This window comes from Hibiscus syriacus, unplaced genomic scaffold (genome assembly GCF_006381635.1).
Source record: "Hibiscus syriacus cultivar Baekdansim isolate YM2019G1 unplaced genomic scaffold, ASM638163v2 tig00116964_pilon, whole genome shotgun sequence".
In the NCBI taxonomy this organism is placed as follows: Eukaryota; Viridiplantae; Streptophyta; class Magnoliopsida; order Malvales; family Malvaceae; genus Hibiscus; species Hibiscus syriacus.
The window spans coordinates 3,238,478-3,255,503 of NW_024063489.1; the positions used below are offsets into that span (position 1 = coordinate 3,238,478).

Consider the following 17,026-nt stretch of genomic DNA (forward strand, 5'->3'; position numbering starts at 1 on the left):
ATTGCCAAGTGTCCGAGCAATGTCATGGTTTGAATGTAATCTACTCATAAGGCCAGGGCTTTTAAGTTTCCTCTATAACCAATTGCCTTAGTGGAGTAGCTCAACTTTATGGATTTAATTTCTTAAGATTGTCAAGAAGAACATGTTATAGCCTAGGAGTTTGTTGAAAGTCAAAAATTTTATCTTTAGAGTTCAATTTTCAAGCAACTGACCTAAACTAAATTCACCTACTCGACTCTTTCATTTGTAAAGATCATCATCGTCATTGAACGTCTTAAATAAAAAACATAGTAATTGTCATATGCAAATGATGCCCCATGTTGCCCGCACCTTATGAAAGGAAAAGGTTGTATTGGTTAATTGTAAGAGCAGGGTACGGTGTTTGAGGGTATATTTTGGGAAAGGTCAAGGTCCTTGTTTTAAAACATGTTACTTTGTCAAAGATCCGTAACTTTGAACCATTCACAGAGTTTCATAATTCAAATTATATTCAAAGAATTGCAAGTTTGCAAATGTGATTCATTGCTTGTCATCATTAAAGTAACATAAATTTATTCAAATGTTCTTACAAAAACTTGAAAAAGTAGAAAAAAACAAGTTCAAACAGAATGCCTCAAATGATGAAATGATCTTCCTCACTTGGATGCCCCCAAGTTGTTAAAGTCGATCCAGTTTTGGTTACGCATCTTCTGTACGACTCTCTTGAATGCGTAACAGTTCTCAATTGTGTGCCCTGTGACACCGCCGTGATATTCACAATGTGCATTCTCATCATACCACTTGGGGTATGGGGGCTTCATAGGTTCCACCGGATATGGTGACACTACGTGGGTGTCAAGAAGTTGCTGATAGAGTTTCTTGTATGTCATCGGAATAGGGTCGAAATGTTTCATTTTCTTCTTGGGTTCTCTGGAATCTTGTTTAGAAGTACCTGACGGTACAGCTGCAGTTGATTTCGGTTTGGAGATCGTAACGCCTTTACTGGCATGGTTGATGTTGTTAATCTCTCAATCCCGCTATCGCCCAGGAGGTTCCCTACTGGCCTCCCCATCCTTAATCTTTCTGGCCGACTCGACCATTTCTCCGGTCATAACCAAGTCTGAAAAGCTTCATGATGTGATCGCAACCAGGTGCCCGAAGTATGGAGTCTTCAGGGTCTATACGAAAAGTTTTCGGGTTTCCTTTTCGTCCAAAGGTGGATGCACTTGTACAACCAAATCTCTCCATTTTTGTGCGTATTGCCCGAAACTCTCGTTATGCTTCTTTTCCATGCTTTGTAGCATAACTCGATCTGGTTTTATGTCATTGACATGCTTGTATTGTTCCAGAAATGACTTGGTCAGGTCCTTCCAGGTCTTGATATTTGATCGGCTCAACTAGTTGTACCACCGAATGGCTGAGCCCGACAGACTCTCCTGGAAGCAGTGGATCAGGAGTTGGTCGTTTCCTCCATATCCTGTCATCTTTCGGCAGAACATGATGATGTGAGCGGATGGACAACTGTTCCCGTCAAACTTCTCGAACTCCGGGGACTTAAATTTCGGAGGAAGAACCAAGTCCGGGACTAGACTGAGTTATGCGACATCGATTTCATGGTAGTCATGGTCTCCTTTGACTACCTTCATTTGGTCCTCCAATTGTTTGATTTTTCCTCCATCTTGCTTGTTTTGTCCTTTTCGTCCAATCCAGTACATGGTAATAACCAGGATTATTCTTAGGGTTAAATACATAGGACGAGGGTTTCGCTTTTACAGCAGATGAGTCCCCTCGAAGTTCTGGTAAGATTTCAGGTGAGATAACCACTTGTGGGGTAGGTTGTATAGTTACCCCTTCCGGTGAACCTGCCCCAGGCGCACTGGTATGTTTTAAGCTAACTAACTTGGCAACGATCTGATCGACCAAAGACTCTTGGTTCTTCATGATTGTTTTCAGAGTATTTTGACTGTTCTGGTTTATCTTGTCTTCTAGCTCTTCCTGTAGTTTCAACATATTCTCCTCGATTTGTGTAATTTTGGCTTCCATCATCTTCTTCTTCAAATGGGAGTTATGCGGATGGGGTGTGTCTGATGCTTGAGGCGGTGTATCCAGTATTTGTTCCTTTTGATGAGACATGTATATGTTAGTTAATGTGAATGCAAAGAAAATGCAAAATGTCTAAATGCATGATGCATGAAATGTCCGAGGCATTGATCCAAAAATGTGACTGTTATTCTGAATAACCCTTATTGGTGAAAAAATTGTTACGTCTGAAGAGACATAAAACTTTTTGATGGTATAGATCCCGCACAGCTTCTGACAAGTTGATTCGTCTTCCGCCTTTCTCCCCGGTTGAATATCCCGTCGAACCATTCTGGTTCATTTGGCTAAACTTGTGCAGGTGACGACCTGCTTGCCCCAAAAAGGTCTCGAATGACTGCATCTCCGGCTTTCACTCTATGTCGAGCTTGTTCCAAACGAAAGTGCCATCGGAGCCCTCCACCCAAAGTTTATCGACTTGTTTCTAGAATTTATCCATAATGATCTCCAACTCAGCTAGGGTTTTGCCATCTTGTTCTCGCAGTTTTCGAAAAGACTCTCCGGGTCGGTAACATTTTCCTCGTCTTGCCCCTGCAACTTTTGCCTCCAAGTGTTCTTTGACCACGGTTGGGCTTCTGAGCTTTTTATCTCTTTGTATTATAATCCCTTTGTCCATTAATGCAGATTATTCATGCTTAACAAACACATTTTTGGTGGATTAACACCTCGTTTTAAATGATGCGAATGATGAAAACAAAACGAAATAGAATAAAAAATAAAAGGGGTTAGTGAGGTAAATCAAAATAAAAAATAAAAAAATGAAAAAATCTTACCCCACATGATAATCTACCCGAACATGCTTAATATTCCTACCCAGACATGATTTCTAACCCGCATGCTAATTTCAAACAAATCCTAGCCGCATATTTGTCTTGTTCGCATGCTTTGAACAGAAAATAAAGCAGGAAACAAAGCAGCCTAGGGTTTGGAATGAGGTATTGGGGTAGGCTCTAATTCCTTGTATTCTCCCGATTTAGGTTCTAAAAAGGTACTCGAGTTCTCCTTGCCGGTGCCCCCTTGGGCTTACCAGACCCTTAGTCCTAAGCCCATCACAGGCTTGTGTGGTCTAAGTTAAACTCGAGAGGACACATTCCCTTATGCCCGCACGGTGAATAAATTCACACGAATGCGTCGCTTTCACCCCCACTTAAGACGGGTTCGGAGCACGGGTTTAGAGCTTAGAGATGACAATTTTGAAAAAAATCTGAAGTCATTAAAAAACGTCAGTACAACTATTTATTTGAAAAAAATAATCAAAGATAAATAATTGGAATCGAATAAATAAATTAAAATTAAAATTTAACATTTCCGCATAAAAAGACAACCGAAAATTAATTTCGGCCTGACTCACTTATCTGTCCCCAGTGGAGTCGCCAAGCTGTCGGAACCGTCTTTCGGTTGGGTCTGAAATTGGGCTTCGACTTGGATTAAATGAATTGGAGTCGCCGCCGACCACTTTAAAATGAATTTAGGTGGGCCAGACACTATCTTACCTGATCTGCGTTGTACCAGAAACGTGTCGGGTTCGGGAGTCGGTTATGGTCAAGGAAGAATGAGCACCCTTGAATCGCCCTTTCGGTACCAATTAATTTGTCAGTTGACTTAATTGCGAAAATTAAAATTTAAAATTGAAATTTAAAATTTCGGTTCGAACCACATTACTTACCTTTGATTAATTGAGATTATTACTGAAAAAGGAAAAAATGTTAGATAGAGAAAAATATATATAAAAATAATGGTACTAAAAAAATAAACTGAAGGAAAAATAATAATAAAAATATGTATACCAAAGAAATAAAATAATAAAATTAAAATTAAATAAATAAAACTAAAGAAGTATTAAAAAATTGGTTTAAAAGTAAAAATGAAAACAATACGAGGTAAAAAAAATACTAATAATAATAAAAAAGCATGATAATAAAAAATAAAAAAAATAAAATAAGAATTTAGGGATCAAATTACAAAAAATGTAAAATATAAATGGGGACCAAATTGAAACCGTTGAAAATCCAGTGGCCAAATTACAACTGGTGACCGAATTGCAAAGCGAATCAAAGTACGAGGGACGACGGAACGAATTCAAAAATCCCCTAATTGCACAGAGGCCCCTAGTATTTAAATGGGCCAAGAGACCCTTTCTTCTTTATTTCTCACCATTCCTCAAACAACATCTCTCCCAGCTCTCCCACTCTAAAAAACGACCCTTCTCTCGAGTGGGAACCCAGCCATGCCAGCCTCCACTGGAAATCGCTCCGGTCGCCATCGTCGGTGGCCAGATAACCCCAAAACCTCACTGAGTACCCTCCTCATCACCCTAAACGCAAAATCAAATCCTAAGTCGCCTAAAACTACCCCGAACGCAATAGATCTGGCCCGAAAGGTTCGGTCTTTTTACCTTCCTCGTCGGCGACCTTTGACTTTTCCGGTGACCGTGTTGCTGTTTTTGCTTTGATTTTTTTACTTTGCTTTGCTGTGGGGCTTCGGCCTTTGGGTTTATGTTTCGATTTGGGTTTTTTGTTGGCTATTGTGGTTCGGTTTTGCTTCGATGCTTTTTATTGTTCTTGTTTTCTGTGGCTCGATTATAGTGGTTTGGTTTTCTTATGAGGTTGGCTCGTTGATGACCTGGTTCTCTGTTTCACTCGATGATACTCTCGGTTTAGTGTGGTTCACTCTTGGCTTCGTTTGTTGGTCGTATGTGAGTTCTGTTGTTGGTTGATGGGGTCCTCCCCCCCTGATGATATCTCTGTTGGTATTTATATAGCCCCCAACAGGGTTGTTTCCGGTGATGACGGGGTCGTTCCCGTACCTTTCGAGCCTAACGTTTGTGGTTAGCCGACCATCCCGGGATGGGTCAGTCCCGAGAATCTCTGTCGGAACGTTTGACCGTTGCGTGCTTGACTGCACGGCTCCCCTGATTTGCGTCGCCTGTGACATGTATGACTAGGGTTTCCTAGACCCTGAACCTTATATTGATATTAGGCTAGTTCAGGCCCGTTATTTGGACTGTTATTTGGACCCCGTTTGGACCCTGACAAAAATAATGAATGAAATTAAATTAGATTAATAAAATGAAATGAAATAAAATAAAATAAAATAAATAATAATAATAATATAGATTATTTAATATATGTTTCAAATTTTTTTTTTAAACTATATATTTTATTTAAAAACGTTTTCAAAACTATATATTATATAGTTTTCAAAAATGATTTTAAAAATGTTATATAAGTTTTCCAAAATGTTTTTTTAAACTATATATTATATAAATTTTTAAAAAATGTTTTTTAAAAACTATATATTATATTTTCAGAATGATTTCAAAATTATATACTATATAATTTTCAAAATGTTTTTAAAACTTATATATTGTACATAAGTTTTCAAAAACGTTTCAAAAAATTATATAATATATATTTCAAAAAAATATTTTTTGAAAACTATATATTATATTTTTTCAAAAACACTTTCAAAAATTATACTATATTACTATAATAAAAATAAATAAATAAAAACCAAAATTCGGACGAAAAATAAGTGTTTACAGATTGTTCTATCTTCTGGAATATCTAATCCTGATTAATTGATCTATAAATCGGATACTAATAATTATGTTAAAAGAAAAAGAAAGTATTCATTGATAAATACTAAGAGAACATGGTAGCAGCACACTTCCATCTGAGCACAAACAGGGGCCGCAGCCCACAAACAAGGAGAAAATGTACACAAATAGAAAATAAAAAGCAGATAACATGTGGATTGTTCTCATTAGTAGCAGGCAGCACATCATGATTTTTGTTTTCCATGCTGAAACAGGAGGAAAGCCCTAATACTAAAATAATAGCCCTCTTCTTCCATATTAAAAAAAGAATTCAGTACTACCACACTGAACTAAAGTATTCGTAAAGTGAACGTGTTAATTAAAAATTAGCAAAAACAATCATCCCTGGTAAACTGTTAACTGTATATCCTTTATTTTATAACCATGGGGCCAAAATATTGTGTGTACAAATCGATTGCTTCTTGAAAAGTTCCAACGAGAAGAAAGAAAGCCCATTGTATGATTTAAAAAAGTCAAAATATGCCCCCAGGTTTAGCCTAACGTTCTTAACATATATTCCTGATAGATGAGAAGGGGGACAAGTTTCCACATGGACTCTACAATGGAGAAAAGCAGAATTCAAATGTTATATGATGCCTGTCATTATGTATTTTCCCAGAAAGAGCTTCCAACTTTCCAACAGATTCAATGGCTAAAAACTATCTTAAGTACTGGTTACTCCCTTAATTTTCTCATTTTTGTATATGTTTTAGGTTTGTTTTCTAGGGGGGAAAATACTAGTTAAAGGGTGAATTTCGTTTATCTTTTTTTATAAAAAAACGCAGATTTATTCGAAGCTGTTGACGTTGGAATAGATGAATTTAGCTTGGATGGATCTCCAAGTTCAAGCCAGACCATGATCAGCAATGGGTTGATTTCTGGGCTAGGTATTTCTGAAATAACTTACATTCACATCCATGAATGCGACAAGGTTTCAGTAAGTATGTTTGTTCATTTATTTTTTCATTTCATATTCATATATTTCATGTGTGATTAAATCAAGTTTGTTGTTTGTGCAGATGGGGATTTTTTGCTTGCCGGCCGGCAGCGTTTTCCCACTCCACGATCACCCTGGTATGACAGTTCTAAGCAAGCTTCTTTACGGTTCGGTTTACGTCAGAGCCTACGATTGGGTTCGTGCGGAGAATTTTAGCCCCAGAGCAAGTAAGGGTTTTAATCCGCATACATGTCTACGTCGTCAATCATGCTTGGATTGAAGTTAACAAAGAAAATGATATGAAAATCATCAAGTATATTAGCTTAAACATGTGTTGCAATGGCGAGAGTTGCAGATGGAGTTGCGGCCACTGCGATAGACGGCATCTTCAATGCACCTTGTGAACCAACGGTGTTGTTTCCGAGGAGTGGTGGAAACATCCACTCATTCACCGCCTTGACCCCTTGTGCTATCTTGGATGTGTTATCTCCGCCGTACTCTGACGACTTCGGCAGGCCTTCAACGTACTACTCAGACTTCCCCATCCCTTCACTTCCAGGTAAATCATCAAAAATTCAAGTTTTACCATATCTGTAATCATCAAACTCATCCAAATTTATGCTTCAATATTTCAATTTAATGCCCAGGTTATGCTTGGCTGGAGGAAAGGGAACTAAAACTGCAATATGAATTAGTTGTTAAGGGGGCGCCGTACCTTGGTCCTCCACTTGATGTTGCAGATGATCTTTGCTAATTGGAACTACAATAATTCCTTGCCCAAAGAATCAGTGTTTTGTATATAGTGTTGTAAAGGGAGTATATAAATATATATATAGATATATACACACAATATGGTTGGAAAACCCACGTTTTCAAGTGCCTAAAATGACTGTTGGAATATTGGTGGGAATGCGAGCAGCCCACAATATTCGAGAATCGTGGCATTTTTTTTGAATGAAAGAATCGTGGCATTTAACTTATAAAAAAGAATCACTCAATTATTGATTAAACCTAATAAAAGCATAATTAGCGTATATTATTGGTATTTTTCTTCTTTGATGGGGGGAGGAATTTTTGTTCCCTCCCGCACCGTCAAACACAACAGTTTGCGCCAACTTTCACCTTCGGTTTCATTATGTAACAATTAAATCGAATCTCCTCCATTCATTGCTATGTCAACTATAGCTGCAGTCAAACACATCAGGCTTCCAGGGTTTAACCTTGTACAGCTTTTTATGACGATGACGATGATAGTTGTTACTTTTAAGTCACAACTTGGAGCCTGTAGAAACGGAGCTTCAAGTTTTGGATGCAGTTCTTATGAGAAATAAAAAAGATTGAAGTGGGAGCTCCTCATTGATAGAGATTCAAAACCATGGAACGTTATGAAGTTGTGAAAGATATAGGGTCAGGGAACTTTGAAGTGGCTAAACTAGTCAGAGATAAATGGACAAAAGAGCTCTTTGCTGTGAAGTTCATTGAGAGAGGGAAGAAGGTTATCTTCATATCCTTTTATTACCTCTTGAATCTTTCTGATGTCCTCATCTTCTTCTTTTTCATGTTTTTTGTTTGGATCCTTAGTCAGAGATGTCATTCATGGATGGATGTGTTGATTAAAGGGTTTATGTTTTTTCCCCTGTTTTTGTTGCATATAGATGAACATGTACAAAGGGAAATCATGAACCATAGACCATTGAAGCATCCCAATATTGTTTGATTCAAAGAGGTTGGTTCTATATTCCTTGTTCCTTTATTGTCAGTGTTCGTTATCTTGTATCCTGTCGAGCTGAGCTTTAGTCAACACTCTGATCTTTTTTTTTATTTACCACCCTTCTCTTCCCATCAATGGAGAACCAATGAAAAAAATTCATAGAATGAAGAGAGACAACAATATCTATGTAGTTGACAGTTATGTCATTAATTGTTCCAGCCTAAACCCTGATGTTTGAATCAAGTGCCAAAATGAAAAATCAAGCTTCATTGTCAGTGTTGTAAAGCAAATTACTGTCCCTTGAAACAGGAAAATGGGAGGATGAAAAATGCAAATGATTTTTACTTTCATGTTACTTTTAAATGATCAACTATGCAAATTGTTGGCTGTTGGTCCTTGCAGGTTCTTCTTACACCAACTCATCTAGCCATAGTCATGGAGTATGCTGCCGGGGGAGAACTCTTTGAGCGCATTTGCAATGCTAGTAGATTTGGTGAGGATGAGGTAAAATAAAAATGGATAACATTTCATGTTTCTTGGAATATTTGGGTCCATATTCATTACATGTTGTATCGGATGCTCTAATTTGAATTCGAACAACGTAGTTTCTCATGCATATGAATTTTCTATTGGAATAACTTACCTCATCTTTTCCATGTTGAGTTCCAACAGGCAAGATTTTTCTTTCAGCAATTGATATCAGGAGTCAGTTACTGTCATTCAATGGTATTAAATTCTGGCCTTTTTAGCTCATTTTCTTTCTTTTTTCCCCTAAATCTCAAGTAACCTTTTGCTGCTATTGTTAAAGATGTAAATTTTGGATTGCAGCAAATGTCACAGAGATCTTAAGCTTGAAAACACTCTCCTGGATGGCAGCACCGCACCACGTGTCAAAATCTGCGATTTTGGATACTCAAAGGTATTCAACATTAACCAATCATCAAGTTTGCAATAACAACATTGAATTTACTAGTTGCTAACTATCCTACAATTTTTGCAGTCATCTGTGTTTCATTCACAACCAAAATCTACTGTCGGAACACCAACATACATTGCACCCGAGGTTCTATCTAAGAAAGAATATGATGGGAAGGTAAAATTTTACACCGATTCTTCATTCTGCTCGAAGTACCACTGTCGAACAACCGTATCTGATGCATATTCAGACAGGATCTACATCTAATCTTCCGTAACTATAGATTGCAGATGTTTGGTCATGTGGTGTGATCTTATATGTCATGCTAGTTGGGTCATATCCTTTTGAAGATCCTGCTGATCCAAAAAACTTTAGAAAGACAATCGGAGTGAGTGTTACTTCAAAGTTAAACATAATTTGAACTTATTTAACTGCAATTTGTTTGAGGCTTCACTTACAGATTATTGGTGATGGCAGAGAATACTGTGTCCACTACTCGATTCTGGATTATATTCGAGTTTCTATAGATTGCAAACATCTTTTGTCTCGGATATTTGTGGCAAATCCTGAAAAGGTGTGGTTTAATACAATTTCTGCAAATCATCCAATCTTTGCTTGAATTGTTTACATTCTCTCTTATCACTTGTTGGTGCAGAGAATAAGTATACCAGAGATCAAAAGCCACCCTTGGTTCTTAATGAACTTGGCAATGGAGCTAAAGGAAGAGTGGAGCTGAGAGAGCTACGATGTGAACGACCCTTCACAGAGCTTGGAAGAAGTAGAGTGTATAATACAGGAGGCCATGAAAACCACTGAGGTCCCCAGGGTTGGGGGACTTTCCATGGCCGGAAGCATGGAGCTTGATGATGATGATTTAGATGCAAATTTTGAAGATGTAGACAAGTGGTGATTTTGTGTGCCCGGTGTGAACTAAAATACATACATATATACACATCAATAGACCCCTTCTCCAATTACTTCATTTTTCATACGCATGCTTTACCTACTTTGAAAAGGAAAAAAGTAAATCATTTTAATATCTCTGTTAAGGAGAAGGAAGGCACTGAACTGACTTGGGTGCCGCTAGGGACGGACCTAGGATCTTAGGCTACGCAGACAACTTCTAAAATTTTAGTAAACTTATAAAATTCTAGAGGGCGAAAACATATTATCAATTAAAAATACAAAGAAAATATCTAAAATATATACTAATTTGAAATTTTCATGAGAGATGACTGCCCCCATCATCCCTTCAGTCCATTCCTAGGTGCCGCCTTCGCTCACCATGAAGGTTCCATCTTTCAACCATGGTTGTATCTTTTTAAGCATTCAAATGTTCCTTTTAACTTAGGAAATAAGCAATCCACCGATATGAAATCCACTTTTTACTTTTGTGAACTCAATTACTTTTTTTTTAAACATTACAATGCATAACTTCAACGTTTTTATTCTCAATTTCGTTTTCGGTATATTAATTTACTAATAAAACTAAATTTTTATTCTTGCATACTATATGTATTCTTATGTACAAATACATATAGTATTCTGATCGTCCAGATGACACAACAAAAGCTAGGGCCTTTTTCTTAAAAAATCAGTCAAATGTTTTCAATGTTTACAGAGGAGAAACATGAATGTGGTTAAGGATATTAATCAGAAATTATAGTGCAATTAACATAACTTACAACTGTTCAGCAGCATTTATTGGCTTCATTGAGTGAACAGTTGTAGTGGTGTAGAATTAAATTTATGTGCGAGATGTAGCTAAAAAGTGTTTTAACTCTAGTTATAAATGCCAACCAGAATGTCTCGCACTGGCAATATTCAACTGCATCAGAAATGTTGTAATGCTACAGTTTTCGTATAAAATAAGAAAATAGCCCCTTGTACCCACCAAGAAGGGATTATGAATTAAGACTGGCATATATTATAAAGCATAGAGGTGATGGAAGTAAGGACGGACGCATGATTTATTATAGGGGAGCGAACTTATAAAATTTTAAGATGGAGAAAATAGATAATCAACAGAAAACACAATGAAAATAACTAAATTTTATGAGAATTTGAAATTTTCAGGAGAACGACCTCCCTCGCCGACCCCTTGGTACATCCCTGTATGGGAGACCAACCCAAGCTTTCAGAGTGAAAAAGCTTCAATAAACCCTCAAACGAAGATTTCAGTGATGGTGTGTTACGTTTTAGGATAGAATTTTAGAAGAATTTTCTACGGATTTTAGAAATAGAAGAAATAGGTACAGAAAACATGCTCTCATTCATTAGATACCCTTAAAAGATTTTGGTACAATTATATATAAACAAGTACCACAGCTGTCTAACAAAATAACTGCCTAAAATGCTGACTCACCCCTTCATCCTTCTATCCATCCGTTTTGGATTCATATAACCCCAAACCCAAACAAATAAACCCACTGATCTACTTAGTTGGGTCTAAGTAACTAAAACCCACTTACTCTCTTAACCCAGACCCATTACCATATAACCCATTTCCTTCTCTACTTCAGTCTCTCCCACTCCAGATATCATTGAAATCCCTAATCCCCTTCGATCCCTAATTCCCTTCTCTCTTTCCCCAATTCCTGTTGCTGCCTCCCCGATTTCCTTCTTCGATATTTCCCCAAATCAAATCCTTCCAACCCTAACTCTCCTTCCATCATGACAATACCCCCTCCATCAAACGATCCTTGTCCCCAAGGATCAAAATCGGGAAACTGGGTTTGAAGACTGAAGCATCTTCCCATGTTGCATCATTCGGCCCCATGTTTGTCCACTGGATCAATATTTGAGGAATGTTCTGGTTCTGTCGTTTCACCACTCGGCGGTTCAACACAGTTGTTGGGTAGATTTTCAAATGATCGTCTGAAGACGTTTCTGGAGGATTCAGCAAGATAAGTCCCCGCTTTCCTATTTTCTTCTTCAATAAGCTAATATGAAACACGAGATGTAATTTGGAATCTGGTGGCAATTCCAGTTGATATGCAATCTGACCAATTTTCTTCTGTATTTTGTAGGGACCAAAATATCGAGCAGCGAGCTTTAAGTTTCTTCGTAAAGCAAGTGAGGTTTGTCTATACGGCTGAAGCTTCAGGTAAACTTCCTCTCCTACCTGAAAATCCCTTTATGTACAATGCTTATCCACAATCTGTTTCATTCTATTACTGGCTTTAAGCAGTTGTTCACGTAGTAATGCATTGAAGTGCTCTCTATCTTACATTAAATTTTGTACTGCATCCACTCTAGCATCCCCTGACCAACTCAGAATAGGAGCCTTATAGCCATATAAGGCTTCGAATGGGGTCATTTTTATAGAAGAGTGGTAATTAGTATTATACCACCACTCTACTTGAGCTAACCATTTTGACCAAGATGGTTTTAAAAAACACATACATCTAAGATACTGCTCTAAACATTGGTTGAGTCTTTCACTTTGGCCATCTGTCTCAGGATGATAGGCAGTACTAAAAAGTGTAGTTGTCCCTAATTGCTTAAGTAGCTCTTGCCAGAATAGACTAGTAAAAGTCTTGTCTCTATCAGAAATAGCTATCTTAGGAGGACCATGAAGCTTATAAACTTGATCCAAATAGACTTTAGCAACTTGCACCACTGTGTAGGGATGTGACAAAGGCATAAAATGAGCATACTTAGTAAACTTGTCAATCACTACCAAAATATAGTTGTACTTTGTTGAATGTGGCAACCCTTCAATAAAGTCTATAGTTATAACTTCCCAAGCATTATTTGGAACTAAAATAGATTTTAGTAGCCCTGGCTTGGAAATGTGTTCAATCTTAGTTCTCTGACATACCTCACATTACTGTATATGTTCCTGAATCATAAGCTTCATCTTTGGCCAAAAAAAAGCCTTAATCCTCTGGTAAGTAGCTTGAATGCCTGAATGACCCCCTTGTGGTGAATCATGTGAAGCCACAATAACTTTCTGTCTTAGATCACCTTTGTTGCCCACATAAATTCTGTCCTTAAAGTATAAAACTCCTTTAATTCTCTTCCAATCTTCAATCTTATCAGGTTGAATGAGTAAAATAAGAATTTTCTCATGATCTAATAGATCACCTTCATAACTCTGTTCAATATCCTGCACCCAAGTAGGAACTATAACAGTAACTCCCATTTGCAAAAACTCACCAGAATTCATTTGTTGTCTAGAAAGTGCATCTGCCACCTTATTTGTTTTGCCTTTTCTATACTGAATTGTATAATCCAAGCCAAGTAACTTAGTAAGACCTTTCTTCTAGATAGTGGTAGTTAATTTTTGCTCTAATAAGTGTTTTAGAGGCTCATGGTCTGTCTTAATTACAAATGAACCACTCTCCAAATAATGTCTCCAATGAGATACTGTCATTAAAATGGCCAAGTATTTCTTTTCATAAATAGAAAGGTCTACATGTTTTGGCCTCAAAGCCTTACTTAAGTAAGATATAGGCCTCCCTGCTTGAGATAAAACAGCCCCAATTCCTCTGGAACTAGCATCAGTTTCCAGAAAAAATTTCTGCTCAAAATTAGGTAAAGCCAAAACTGGAGCTGAACACATTACCCCTTTTAATTCTTCAAAAGCTGTTCTGGCCTCTACAGACCAATAAAATCCTTCATTTTTCAACATATTTGTTAAGGGCTTACTCAACTCACTATACCCTTTAATAAAATTTCTATAATATCCTGTTAAACCTAAGAATCCTCTCAAAGCCTTCAAATTCTTAGACAAAGGCCACTGTTGCATAGCCTTAATTTTAGCAGGATCAATTGCTACCCCATTAATTGAAATTAAGTGTCCCAAGTATTCTACTTGTTGTTGTCCAAAAAAACATTTACTCATTTTGGCATATAACTTGTTCTTCAACAGAATGTCTAAAACTATCTTGAGATGATGTTTATGATCTACCAAGCTAGGACTGTAAACCAGTATATCATCAAAAAACACCAGAACAAATTTTCTTAAATATACTCCAAACAAATCATTCATCAAAGCCTGAAAAGTAGCTAGAGCATTAGTAAGGCCAAATGACATTACTTTAAACTCATAATGCCCTTGGTGAGTCCTAAAAGCAGTTTTGTGAACATCCTCATCTTTGATTCTAATTTGCCAGTAACCATACCTCAAATCAATTTTTGAAAAGAAAGTAGCTCCATTCAGTTCATCTAATAAATCCTCCACTATAGGAATAGGGAACTTATTCTTAATTGTAGTATAATTAAGTTGCCTATAGTCCACAAAATCTCCATGTTTCATCCTTCTTTTTAATAAGCAAGCATGGGGAAGCAAAAGGACTTTTACTTACTTGAATAAAAGAAGAAGACAACATTTCAGCAATTAGTTTCTCCACTTCAGCCTTGTGATGATGAGCAAATCTGTAGGGTCTAAGGTTGACTGGTTTTGTCTATTGTTTAAGAACAATGGCATGATCATGTTTCCTTCTAGGAGGCATTCCTTTTGGTTCCTCAAATACTTCTTGGAATTCTTGCAAAAGATCTTGAAGTATTGGAGGAGTTGTGCTTTCTACCACTTCTGCATTTAACAAATAAACTTCCCCACTCAACTCAACATCTTTAACAGCTAACTTCTGAAACTTTTCCCCTGTAATTGGTCTGATTAGAGGTAATTTTTTAGTGCCTCTAATAGTAACATTTTCCCCCTCCTTCTCAAAACTAATAGTCTTGGCTTTAAAATCCATTACTATGGGACTGAACTCATCCATCCAATCTACTCCTAAAACCATATCACTACCTCCCAAAGACAACACTCTGAAATCATGTTGGAATTCATATCCTTGCATCTTCTAACTCACTTTATTACTCTTAGCAGTGCTGAACAGTTTCTCACCATTAGCTACTATGATGACTAATGGTTGAGTTTGTACTAACTCCATCCCTTCCTTAGCCCACTTAGGAGTCACAAAACTATGAGTGCTGCTACTGTCAATTAATACATTAATGGGTTTGCCTCTGATATAACCTTGTATTCTTAAGGTTGTATGCCCCACATTACCAGTAATAGAATTAATAGAAATCTCCAAAGCTTCCTTTTCTGGGTCTTCCAATTCACCAGACTCTTCTTCTGTTACTTCTTTTTCAACAGACTCCTCTTCTTCCTCCATACAATTTAATTGTTTGATTTTGCACTGATGCCCAAGAGCAAACTTTTCCCCACATTTAAAACACAAATTGTTAGCCCTTCTATAGTCCATCAAACTCTGTTTTGTATTTGTAGTAGGAGGAACAGACTTAGGCAAAAAATTCTTATTGTCACTGCTCTGTTGACTATTGGTAGGAGTGTAAGAAAAAAAATTACTAGGAGATTTGTACTTCTTCCCTTCAATCTCATTGGCCAACTCATATAATTTAGCTTGCCTGTAAGCTTCAGATAAGTTCTTAGGCTCCAGCACTTTCACTTTATGTTTTAATTCCTCCTTGAGGCCACTAATAAAACTGGACACAAAATAATTCTCCCCCAAATGCATGTTCTGTTGCAACAAGTAAGGCCTCAATTCTTCAAACTTTTCTTGATACTCCTCCACACTACCCTTCTGCATCAATTTATTAAATTCTTCAATAATATCATAATAATTTCTATCACAGAATCTATGACGCAAGTCATCTTCAAATTCATGCCATGTCACTTTATACTTCTGCATAATATAACCATCAAACCAGGTTTCAGCCCTCCCCACTAAATACATAGCAGCTATTTTCAGTTTCTGCTCCTCTAATATTCCAAACAAAGTAATTTTTTTTTGACATTTCCTAATCCAACCCCTAGGATTGTTACCATCAAACATTGGTAGCTCCAATTTTGGTCTGGGTAGTACAAAACTTGTGTTCCCAAAAGAATTCTTAAAATAGCTTCTAATGTCCACATGTTCATCTCCCCCTTAATCTCACTAGATCTACCCATCCGATTTTCTTGTTGCAACCTCGAATTAACAGTTTGATGATCAGCAAACCCCACAGGTTTAGAAGCTAATATCCCTGGTTCATTAGGTTGAAAAGTATATTTCTCATGCTCACTAAGAACCGTAATCAAACATGGTTGTTTACCTCCATTTTTTTCCTGTTTCTCAACTGCTGTTGCTTGATTCTTCACTGACTGAGGTGAATCTTTCTCCTTAGCTGCTTGATTGACCAGCTGTAGGATCCTCTGCAAATACCCTCTGTTCTCAGTCATTCCTTCTTCTAATGTTTGTATCCTCCCTTCCAACTCTTCTTTCTGCCCAGCCCACCAAGAAGGTAAAGTCTCCTCCTTAACCTCCACTGCTGATTGTTCTGGTACTTCTGTGATTCCAGTTTTTTTCATTTTTCTCGTCTTTCCCAACTTGAAAACTTGATTTTGGATCACTAAAACTCAACTCTGATTACCAATTGTTACGTTTTAGGATAGAATTTTAGAAGAATTTTCTAGGGATTTCAGAAATAGAAGAAATAGGTACAGAAAACGTGCTCTCGTTCATTAGATACCCTTAAAAGATTTTGGTACAATTATATATAAACAAATACCACAGCTGTCTAACAAAATAACTGCCTAAAATGCTGACTCACCCCTTCATCCTTCTATCCATCCATTTTGGATTCATATAACCCCAAACCCAAACAAATAAACCCACTGATCTACTTAGTTGGGTCTAAGTAACTAAAGCCCACTTACTCTTTTAACCCAGACCCATTACCGTATAACCCATTTCCTTCTCTACTTCAGTCTCTCCCACTCCAGATATCATTGAAATCCCTAATCCCCTTTGATCCCTAATTCCCTTCTCTCTT

General features: G+C 37.2%; 1 protein-coding gene and 1 pseudogene across 1 annotated transcript; both read left to right on the forward strand.

Annotated features, from left to right (window-relative positions):
• The first annotated feature begins 6,195 nt into the window (after positions 1-6,195).
• Positions 6,196-8,052, forward strand: LOC120191074 (plant cysteine oxidase 1-like). Its single transcript, XM_039194078.1, has 5 exons — positions 6,196-6,342; positions 6,460-6,611; positions 6,694-6,838; positions 6,967-7,170; positions 7,259-8,052. The coding sequence occupies exons 1-5, from the start codon at positions 6,201-6,203 to the stop codon at positions 7,363-7,365; spliced, it is 750 nt and encodes a 249-aa protein (XP_039050009.1). The 5' UTR covers positions 6,196-6,200; the 3' UTR covers positions 7,366-8,052.
• LOC120191075 lies at positions 7,958-10,167 on the forward strand (annotated as a pseudogene).
• Positions 10,168-17,026: the final 6,859 nt, after the last annotated feature.